General features: G+C 34.1%; 1 protein-coding gene across 3 annotated transcripts; it reads right to left on the bottom strand.

Moving 5' to 3' along the window:
- Positions 1-8178: 8178 nt before the first annotated feature.
- LOC112292733 (uncharacterized) lies at positions 8179-11200 on the bottom strand. 3 transcript variants are annotated; one of them, XM_024541523.3, is made up of 2 exons: positions 10984-11200; positions 8179-10577 (listed from the first exon to the last, which is right to left on the bottom strand). In XM_024541523.3, exon 2 carries the CDS (start codon positions 10504-10506, stop codon positions 8590-8592), a length of 1917 nt encoding a protein of 638 aa, XP_024397291.1. In that variant the 5' UTR covers positions 10507-10577; positions 10984-11200; the 3' UTR covers positions 8179-8589. The 3 variants fall into 3 exon arrangements, with proteins under 3 accessions (XP_024397291.1, XP_024397300.1, XP_024397315.1); XM_024541532.3 differs by having other exon boundaries at positions 10868-11199; XM_024541547.3 differs by having other exon boundaries at positions 10896-11199.
- Positions 11201-11800: the final 600 nt, after the last annotated feature.

Below are 11800 nucleotides of genomic sequence, written 5' to 3'. Positions count from 1 at the left end.
TGTCTATTCTTTATCATGGAAAGATATCACATAATATTCCTAGTTAGTATTAAGATTTTAAAGATATTTTTAATATATAAATATATATATATATATATATATATATATATATATATTCTTCCAAATTATCGACTCTATGATTATTTAATTCATTTACAAAAAAGAGCTCAACCACCATTTGGACCAATGTACATATATACTCTATATGTCATTCAAAAATTATAATAGGAGTTCCTATCTTATTTATAAAGAAAAATGATGAATCTTTGCAAATGTGCATAGATTATCAAAGACTTAATAAGATCACCATCAAAAATAGATATTTCCTATTATTGATTTTAAGAATTTTTGACCAACTCAATCAAACAAAGATCTATATAAAAATAGATCTACAAAGAGCATACAATCTAATTTGTATCAAAAAAAGAAATGAATAGAAGACTGTTTTTTGAATTAGATATATACATTTTAGATAAAATGTCATTCTTTTTGGATTTATAAATATACAGATTTCTTTTGAACATCTTATGAATGACATTTTTTGTGAATTTCTTGACAATTTTATTGTCTATTATTTAGACAACTTTTTAATCTACTTTAAGAATATAGAAAAATATAAACTTCATATTTGTCATGTATTACAAAAACTTAGAGATACACAATTATATGCCAAGATGAAAAAGTATATATTTCATACTACTCAAGTTTACTTCTTATGATATATCATTTCCAAAAAAGGCTGATAATGGATCTATAGAAAGTCCAAACTATACTAGATTGAAAGATTTTAAAAACAATAAGAGATGTGCAATGCTTTTTAAACTTTGCCAATTATTATTGAATATTTATCAAGAAATTTTTTTAAGTTGTAGCCCCATTTACACATTTGACTTGTAAAGATAAACTTGAATGAGATAAAGAAGCTAAAACATTGTTTGATGCTTTAAAAAAAGAATTTATTTTTGTACCAATTTTGTATTGTGTCAACGTTTCTAAGACATTTTTTTATAAAAATATATGTATTAAACTTTGGCTTGAGTGTGATATTATCACAAATGCAAGCAAATGGCAAATTCTACCTAGTAGCTTCCTATTTTAGGAAATTTTTAACAACAAAAATCAACTATAAAATCTATAATAAAGAAATTCTAAGAATTATAGATTCATTTTTAAAATAACATCATTATCTAGAAAGCATGTCTAAATTAGTTATTATGTATACAAATTATAAGAACCTCAAGTACTTCATGTTAGCATGGGTGTTGAATCATTGCAAGGCTTATTGGACCATATTATTCTCAAGTTTTGATTTTAAGATGACATATTGACTTGAAAAATAACAAGGTTTATTAAATTTATTTTTTATACATTCTTATATTAGAACAAATAAAAAAGATGTAGCTTTTGATCTATAAAGAATGGTTATCTTAAAGCCTAAGAAATTTTATCTTTGAGTAATAAAATCAACATTGATTATTGATTCAATTTTTATTAAGCAAATTCAATCAAGTATGTTCTTTAATTTTCTTATTTATGATATCAAGAATACTTCTTTTAAGTCTTATGATACTTCTAAGTTTGAATTCAAGAAAAATCTACTCTATTTTAAGGATTGCTTATATGTTCTAAAAGAAAAATAACATTTATATATTCTTCAAGTACATCACAACTTTTCAACAAGATGACATTTTGGATACAACAAGACTTTGGAGCTTATATTTAGTGATTTTTGGTAGCCAAAAATGTAGAAGATTATAAAAGTCTTTGTTCAATCATATGACGTTTGTTTAAAATCAAAAATTCCATATTATCAATCCTATGGACTTTTCCAACCATTACATATATCAAAAAAACTATAATCTTTTATTTCTATAGATATTATTATAAATCTTTTAAGTTCAAATTCTTATGTCTTTATATGTTTGATTATAGATTTTTTTATGAAAATGGCAAATTTTATACCATATACAAAATCTATTTCAGCTGAAAAAACAAAGAAGCTTTTTTTATAACATCTATCAATATTAAGGATTTTTAAAGGATATTATATTAAATAGAGTAACACAATTTATATCAAGATTTTAAAAATCCTTTTTAAGATATAAAAGGTTGATATAAAATTATCTTTGGCCTTTCATCTTTAAACTGATGGACAAATGAAATAATTCAATTAAGTTTTGGAATAGTATTTGAGGTGTACCATCAATTACCATCAAGATAATTAGACAACTCTTTTATCATTAGCAGATTTTATATACAATAGTTTGATATATTCTTCTATTCAACAAATAACTTTTTTCATCAATTATAGTTATTATTCTTGACTTCATACTTTTGAATTTTTAAATGTTAATAATCTTACAACATAGGATTTAGCAAATCATTTGTTAAAGCTACATACAACAATGTAGACACAGTTAAAGAAAGATCAAGAACAACAAAAGATTAATCTGCATGCTTATTGCAAAGAACAACTTCAATTTAATGTACATGAAAAAATATGATTACTTTGTCGCAATATTAAGACTACTCATCTTTGTGATAAGTTAGACTATTCTAAGCTTAGACCTTTTCTTATTTGTAAACAAGTTAATCATATTGCTTATTGATTACATCTACTAGATTCTATGAGGATTCATTTTGTATTTTATGTTTCTCTTCTTGAACCATATAAAATAGTGAATATCTTGGAAGGAAGATAAATGCCACCTCCTTCTATATAAGTGGATAATAAATAAGACTTTGAGGTAGAAGAAATCTTAGATTTAAGGTAGTATTGAAATAGTTTGAAATATCTTGTTCATTTGTATAGATATAATATTAATAAATACACATAGAAGCCAAGAAAGAATCTTGTAAATATAACAAAGAGGATTGAAGCTTTTTATTGAAAAAATTTGTCAGAATCAAAATAAAAATTAAAAAATCTTTGCTATAAAAGAAATAAGATCTAAATAAGATAGTATTTTACCTTTTATCTTTGATTGTAGCTACTATGTATTTGTTGCACTAAAGAGATGAGAATCAACAATTAGCAAATTCAATTCAAGAATTATCATTTATTGACTTATCAAACGAGACATTGTAATTATTACAACCTTTTAGATGATATAATCAAGATTAAGATCCTCTAGAATAATATATTCTTCTTTGAATAAATGGTAAAATATAATATATATAGTATCACGATCTTGAAAGAAATTTCTAATCTTTGGTGATTTTATTAGAAGTAGGAACAATTCTTGATAGTATTCTTAATGTTTTATTTGAAGGATGTTATAAAGGCCTCAATAACAATCAAATAATAGGGTAGTCTTCCTATTTAGTATGAAAAACTATCAATGGCTAAAAAGACCTATTAATCAACTTGGAAGAGAATAAAAATCAAAGTGTATAACAAATATAATTCATTGCATTTTAAATGTCCTCAACATATGATGACTACTCTTTATAGAATGTATCTTTAGAAGAAAAGATAATATTATGGACATACATATTTATTTCAATAATTATCTATATGATTAAATAGAAGTAGGTAAAAATAGATTAATTTCATAATAACTTTTAGAAAGGCTTGTTAGAACCTTCATAGATATTACTTTGACTTTATAAGTATTTGTAATTAATTAATAGGTTAAAAACTTGATCAACAAATTAGCCACGTATCACATGTATTGGTAGCTTGTGGAATAAGCTAACCATAAGGTACACATATAGATAATTTACGTTACAAGTCAACATGTTTTGGAGGTCCTATAAAACATCGCCACATATCTCTTAGTTAAAGACGATATATAGAGGCAAGAGTGAAGCTTTTTTTATTCTTGTTAATATCTTTCTAGTCTTTAGTCTTATTTTAAGACTTTTTAATCTTTTTGTCTTTGGAAATAGCCATCCTAGTTCAATATATTATTATCTTTGAATGACTCTCTAATATTTTCAAGTAATATAAGAATGTGTTGAATTTTTTTATTTAAAATTCATGTTCTTAACACATTCTTACCTCTATATATACTATCTACTCAAGAGCTATGTTGTGATATTCTATATAACCTCTAATATATGTCTATTTTGTAAGATACATATTTTAACTTACAAGACAAGTTTCCTATATGTACGCTACATCTTTAGCTTGTATTATAAGCTACCAATATGTGTGATACATGACTAGCTTGTTGGCAAAGTTTTCAAACTATCAATCACTTATAGACATGTATAAAAGTGAACCCATGTCTACAAAGCTTCGATGCAATTTTTATAGAAATTATTATGAAATTAATCTATTTTTACTTAATTCTATTTATTCATATTATTTAGGTAACTATTAGAATAAATATGTATGTCCAAGAAGAAAACACGTAATACCACAATGATCCTTGTTAAGTACCAAATTGATGTTTTTTTAGATAACTTATATAAAAAGCTATTTTTTAATTTTAATTAAAGATGCCTATTATATTATATATAATAATCTACTTAGATTTGTCTTGTTGATGGTCTTACAAAGTACATAAAAGTTTTTTTTACAAAAAAAAGTAACATTAATATTACATTATTTTTTATTATCTTGCTAACTTTTATTTATATTTTCTTTGATAACTTACTATTATATATTTAATTAAGTTCTATAATATAATCATTTTTTTTCTTTCAACTAGTAGTTATGTTATAACACAATAATAGTCTCTATTGTAATTAAGCAAATTTGTTTTTCAACATGTTATCTTCTATAACAACCATTTCATTAGCATAAGATTCAAATCTTATTAATTATAACACAAATTGCATCATGTTTTCTAAACAAGGATTAAAATTTTGCTAAAGAAGCCTAAAGTTGTTCAAAATTAAATCATGTCATTTTAAAAAAGATAAAACCTATGATAAAATAAAATTAAAAAATAATGATTCAATTATTTGACTTATAATCTTGAGATTGAAAAGCTTTGAAGTTGAAGATCAACTATTAATTATACTTAGTTGATAAATCTTCATAACTTTAATTTTGCACCATCAAACTTCTCAAGTGATGTAATATAAGGTTTTCTAATAGCAATAGATATGCTTGTAGGATGCTTTACTATAGAAGAAATTACTAATATACATATAGATGTTGAAGTAGCTTTAACCATCTCTACATCTTTATTCTTAATCAATCTTAATGGTGTTTGTAGTAATGAAGTGAGTTAATACATTGCAAGTATTAATTTTTTCATTTGTTTTTGAATTTGTGCTGTTACACTCTTTATTTTTGTAAACTCAACTATATTTATAGAATGAAAAAAATATCTCATATTTCTTATGAAAAAAGGTAGAAAAAAAATTAAGAATAAAATAAAAATTAAGAACAATCTTACTTTAATAGTAGATATTTCACAACTTCTAATGCATTTATATCTTATTAAGAAAAAAAAAGATAAATTATTCTTAATAAAAAAATATTTAACTTTGATATTGTGAAGCTATTGATAATTTCTTAAGAATAAGAATTTAAAGAACATATATAAGCAAATAAGACATGTATCAAAGAAAGATGGAAAAAATAAAAGAAAAAATATGTATATCCAAGGATAAACTAGAATGGCTATTATAATAGATGAAAAGACTATAGACTCTTGAAACTAGATTGAAAGCACAAAAGACATTGATAAGAGAGAAGAAGGCCTTATTTTGCCTCCATATATATTAACTAACTAAAGATATGTATAATAATACCCTACTAATCACATGAGATGCATATAACTTGCAAAATACTTGTCAAACTTATAATGCAAGTTTACAACATGCACACCAAGTTGTCAACTTATTGGCCAAGTTTTTAAACTACCAATCACCTACAAACATATATATTATCAAATCTGCTATTATAAAGATTCTAAGAAATTTTGTAATAGGTAATTAAAATTTTAATCTAATTTTATTAATTTCTATCTAAATCTACTTTTCCTAGTAATTAGGTTAATAATTTTTAGATGTATGTAATACTTATTTATTTAAATAAATATTTTTTTTAGACTTTGAAAAACTTTTTTGTGATTTGAAATCTAATGAAATGTTAAATTTGATAATTACAAATCAAGTTTATACACATCAAAATATAAAGACCCATAAATTCCATAAGATGTTTTTTTCAACTACATTTTGTATTAAACGAAAATAGCACAATAAAATAATTAAGAAAATACTATGTAATAAAGATTTATATACAAATTTATTTCAATATACAAATATTAATGTTTAAAATCAGAAAAAAAAAAAATGAACATACAAGAAACTTTAGCAATGAAGGCAGAAACAGTTATTGACAAAAAAAAATAATCTCAGTTTTTGTTTTCCTGATTTCAAGTACAGTAAGTCATCAATGTATTATGGGAATGACTTACACAAGGGCATTGCATTATCAATAAAACACTTCCTTTTTTTTTACCAACATAAATAAAATAAAATAAAATAAATTATTACAAAGATAGAGGTAGGGCTCTCTTAGGATCTCATCGATGGATGTTGTGAGTACGTTGTGAGTACTCACAAAACCCCGAACATCCATCGACTTTTGTGAGTACTCACAACGTACTCTACTTCGTATTTGTACTCACAACATATCTACTTCGTATTCATATTAAATGATTACAATACCCGTATATGTATTATACTACCAGCGTACATGCACATACTCCGCTGTCTCTCACGCGCTGCAGATCGGCTGATCCGTAAGCGCAGTGAGGACTAGCATCGCCACTCTTCCCTCAGATTCGCGTGTCGGCTTTCTCGTTCTCATGCGATTGGGTGTGTATTGCAAGTAAAACAGCCCCTTACGAAAACGAGACAAGAGCGTCGATGAAATTGAGCGGGGTAGTCGTAGCTTTTTGCGCAACGTGAATACAAAAATATGTGCGATGAGCTGAACTTTTGTTGCGTTTCGACACCCCTCGGACGATGTTTTTGACGCTTTGTCCCTTCCAAGAGGCCAAATGATACGAAGAATCTGAAGGGCGTGGGTGGAAAGAGACGATAGGGTTTGGGGCTTTGTTAGAGGTGAAGTGTGAATTTTTTACAGTGAGAGTTTCTTTTGACTTAAAGCGGCCATTCCAGGGTGGACTGGATTGCAGTGATGAACTTGGGTCCTAATTTGGAATTGTTGCCGCAAGCCTTACGGAGCATGGAGCCCTTGTGGGAAACGAAGTGCCCCAAAAGTTACATGGACGGTGGGTCAACCCGTGTGGAAGAAATATTAGGTTCAGAATGTCATTTTGGGGGGTTGATGGTTCCGAGGAAAGTGTAAAGAAAAAGTTCAATGTCGACACAGTTTTAAGACGAAGTTGACTGTCAGTAACGGTGGAGTTGGTGACGTCGGTTCACTGGGCGTGCCTACGGTTTTTGCGTGAAAGGGATAATGCAGCTCAATCTATGCCATCACATAGAGCGTTTTTGTGTTCAGAAGGAATAGGATTAACTTGTAGTGAATAGCTCATTGTCCGTAATTTTCAACAGACAGCAGATTTTGGGGACAATCACACTATGAATCGTCAAAATGGAGCAATCGTTAACATCCACAACCATCACCTACCTCCCAAGTTCAACACTCTGTTCACTTTCCAAAATGAGAGAATTTCTTTGGCATTCGGAGTGAAAGTGCAGCGCATCGTGGATGATACAAACTGGGGGTTCTTCAATATTCGCATCAAATGCCTGGACACATTGCGATTGGGTAAGAGCAAATTTTGTTTTCCTGAAGCATTCGGTCTTCCAATTGTGTTGGGATAACTGCATCTGCAAGGACGGAAAGTACATCAGGATAGCTTTGTCAGAAAACGTGAGCTTTTGTTTATCAATCACTCCGCAAATTTAATGCCCATTCGCCGAGCGTTTCCAAGTGGTACATGGGATAGCAGGTTTTGCTGATTCGAAGTATTCTTGCACAGCTGTCAACTTTCAGGGCTTGCCGTTGCTGAGAGAAGCTTTTTCTCGAGTAAGAAACTGTGAATGCAATTAAAGCCCTGTCATGACATCGCAATTTTTCGACGTCTCAGAACAACCTCCCCTGGAAACTGGAAAACTGGAAACAATCACATGTTTTTTTTAATTAAAAAAATTATAAAAAAATAAATATAAATATAAAAAATTACAGGTACAGGTACAGAAATGGGGCGTTAACAAAAAAATCGCTAGGGTTTCCCTGTATACTCAAGTAAACTATTCACTTGATTAATTGCCGCTCACCTTAGATGCAAGAATCTAAAAGTGGTACTCAGGTACAGATCAATGTTTCGATCCATGAACCATTGCGATTCATGAAAACTTATTTTGTACAGCACACTTCTTTATCTTGAATACTAAGCTAGATACTGAGAGAAGGATCTTGCTCCCTCACTGCCTTTCGTTGTGAAGGTTCTACCAAACACTAAAGAATGATTAGGAAGCACTAGTTGTACATAACCTTCGTCAAATGCACAAGTCTTTCAGCAACAGACCCCTATAGAACGGGACGAAGTAATGAATAGAGCACCATAATCCGGAAGACAGCCCCATACATCCAGTGCATCGTGTGGAGAGCGTCAAATCCAATTCGGACAAGTGTGCACAGACACACGTCTACTTCTTCTTCTTCTTTTTCTTCTTATCCAATCCTGCAGGATCACCACATGGCTCCAGCTTCTGATCCACTTGCAGCTCGAAGGGCACCATCCGAGTCTCCCAAAACGTGTCTTGGGTGATGAACGTAGTGTGGACCACCCCCTCAACGTTGAAAACCGCATTTGTATTCTCGAGCTCCTTCGGAAACCTCCAAGAGAGGGTGTCGTCATACTCTGCCCCCGTGAAATGGACGCCACCGTTTGTACCCAGTGGCAAGACCGCCAACGGATTGATCGGCATCCGTTTTCCAAACTGCCATATCGACTTCTTCGTTTCTTGCAACATGGGGTTCCACCGATCAAAGGCTTGTCCGTGCCAGCTAGACAAGTGCCAATTGAAACGGCCACCTTGGTCTCCAGACGCAGGGAGTTGCTCCATTCTCCAGGGCTTTCCGTCGATTTTTGAAGTGGTTCCTTTGGAAAACTGTATACCGACAGTGGCTGTCGGTGCAGCTTTCAATCTGGCCTGAGCTGAAACGCGGACTGTCTCGGCAACTCCAACTTTCATTGCCATGTTCGACGAGGAAGCTGTCATGCTAACGGAGGTCATGGTGGGCGTCACAGGAGTGATCGCCAGTGATATGAAAGTGGGGAAGTGGCCAGTTTTCTTCTCTTCCCACATCTGGTTCTCCACCGTTGCACGCAAGTGATTGATGCCCACTGTCATCTCAATGTAGTTAGGTTGGATGTCAACTAGAATCTTCATCTGGATGTTGAGGTTCATCATCTGCGGAATAATGGGCTTGATATACTGATAAGGTCGCATGAGCTGCTTTGACCCCTTTGCATTCTGATATGAGGTTTCGAGCTCCATGAGCAAAACGGGCACTTCCATGAAAACCTCCCAGACTCCGAAGTGCGATCGACTGGTGCACCTCCAGAACTTGCCCTCATCCTTTGACTCATGAGACAACGCGGGGCTCTTCCGCATGGCGTTGTAGAGTGCAAACAGTATGATATCCCGACCCAGCTTGCCTGCAATCTTCATTGCAATATGAATCAACTTTTCACCTACTTGATCGCTAACCATTTGCAGTTGTGCGAATTTAGTTTGGTCCTCCGTCATAAGAGCCCGCTTGCTTTCAATGGGTCGGGCGTTGCATTCATCTCGCTTACTAAGAAGCTCCAGAATCACAGCCCCATGGCCGTTGCAAACGGCAATGATCAGATACCTCCACAAACAATAGGTCTGATAACAAGCCCTAACAGCCCCGTGGACGATGTCCTCCTCCGATTCCGCTGCCCGGAGCTCCAATCTCTCGGAATCCATGGCATGAGTTGCCGAAGGCAGAAGAGATTTCACCTTCGCTAAATTCTTAATCCACGAGTTGGTTAAGCGAGCGTGCACATACGAGTAACCGCCGTTTTTTCCTTTGGACAACTCGTACCCCATCAGTGCCAACATGGACAAGTTGGTCGTGCGCAACAGCTCTTTCACAGTCTCGTAGTGGCCACAGTCGACGGCCGTCAACATGGCGAAGTTGAGGAACCTGGGGGTGAGCACGGAGCACTTGAGCTCCGCCATCCCTTTCCGAAGGATCGTCACAACATGCGAGCAGCCGCTCTCGGCAGCTCGGACCAATGCATGGCCAACCACGTGCCCGTGAAGCACCCGATTCAAACCCACTGCATCACGCATCCGAGATTGAGCTCTATCAAACACCGCCTGGTATTCGTTGTCCTTAACTACACACTCGGGTGCATCTTGACACAGCAACTTCAAACTTCCGCTTTCAATCTCCTTTTCCGCCCATTCCAAAACACCGGCCAAGTCTACCTTGTTCCCAAACCTCGACGCTCCTCTCTCCGCTACCCGCAGCGCTTCCACAAACCCCGAGCTAACCTTCTTTTCCATCTTTATACTCGGCATTCTCATCTCACAAATCCCCTCGCTCTATATCTCTGTCTCTCAATCCACCGATTCTCACATCCAGGAGCATACCTGATCTGTAAACCAACCATACACCCGTCCTATCCATGAAATCCAGACCATCTCTGCGTTCCTCAACAATCTCCGTCACCACTCACATGTTCAACACAAGCCACCACCGACAGACTACACAGCATCACTCACAAAAAGCTGAATTCAGCAACTAGATTAAAGAAATAAAACACACACACACACACACACACACACTAAACGGCCAAAACAAACCCCACTCAAACTAGACAGCGCATCCACCGGTCTCACACCAGCATCAACGCAAACGAAGGAGAAACACCACATCATCAACAACCTCTGCATTCTGCCTCCAGCTTCCGCACCGTTAGAAAAGTGAGAGAAGACACTTCACCACGCGACCACACTTCCACATCAACGGAGGTTGGGGGACGAGGAGGAGGGGATGCGAACCTCATCTCCTCTCGCGACGCTCCACTTCGGTGTCATGACCTCGCGAGCGGAGCGCGGTTCAGAATGGGCACTAGGTGGGAGTGAGATCTGTGCGGTGACAGTGGCCACCATAGTCTGTTGCGTGGTTGCGGAAGATGCCTTGGGGGTCGCAAATGACGAAGTGGGTGCGAACAAGGTTACAGTCCATGAGCCGCAGATCCCTGTGTCCGCAGCGATGCGATTGACTGCGCCCCTGAATCAGCGTAGGCTCCGCGGACCGGGTGAATCTGGGGTGAATCTCGTGGGCCTTCTTGCCCGGTGGGGGTGCGGGGGCGTCGATACATGCGCCGGATCTCGGTTGCGCTAGAATCTACATTCTTCCACTTTACAGTTTTTTCATCTCTCCTTCTTAGTTGCATCTTGCTTCGTTCACATCGCTGATCCCACTTTGGTATTCAATGCTGCCAAGCTTTGTTTCTGTTCCCCCTCTCCACTTGGCAGATTCAGGATCTGTCTGTTTGTTCTTTTGTTTGTTTTTCCAGCTTCGTTGCTTCAGCATTATTAGTTCTTTTCTATCTCAGCTTTCCAATCCTTTCCAGTTATTCAAAAGATCTGTAAGTCTGTTTCTCGAAACCCAAACAGAAAGATTAGTGCCGAAAACAAAATCCAATCATCCAATACTTGATTGATTCCAAACACACCCAAACAAAGTCAACTCATCAAATAGAAATGGGTACTCACAAAGTGTTTTAAAAAACAAAAATAACAACCACAACAAACTCATGGACAAGAATCACAATGCAAAAGTAAAAGGTTTGATTTAAGAATTGTGATGCAC

This window comes from Physcomitrium patens, chromosome 2 (genome assembly GCF_059467195.1).
Source record: "Physcomitrium patens ecotype Gransden chromosome 2, ASM5946719v1, whole genome shotgun sequence".
Lineage (NCBI taxonomy): Eukaryota > Viridiplantae > Streptophyta > Bryopsida > Funariales > Funariaceae > Physcomitrium > Physcomitrium patens.
The sequence above is the reverse complement of the archived record's forward strand: the minus strand, read 5'-3'. Positions and strand labels throughout refer to the sequence as shown.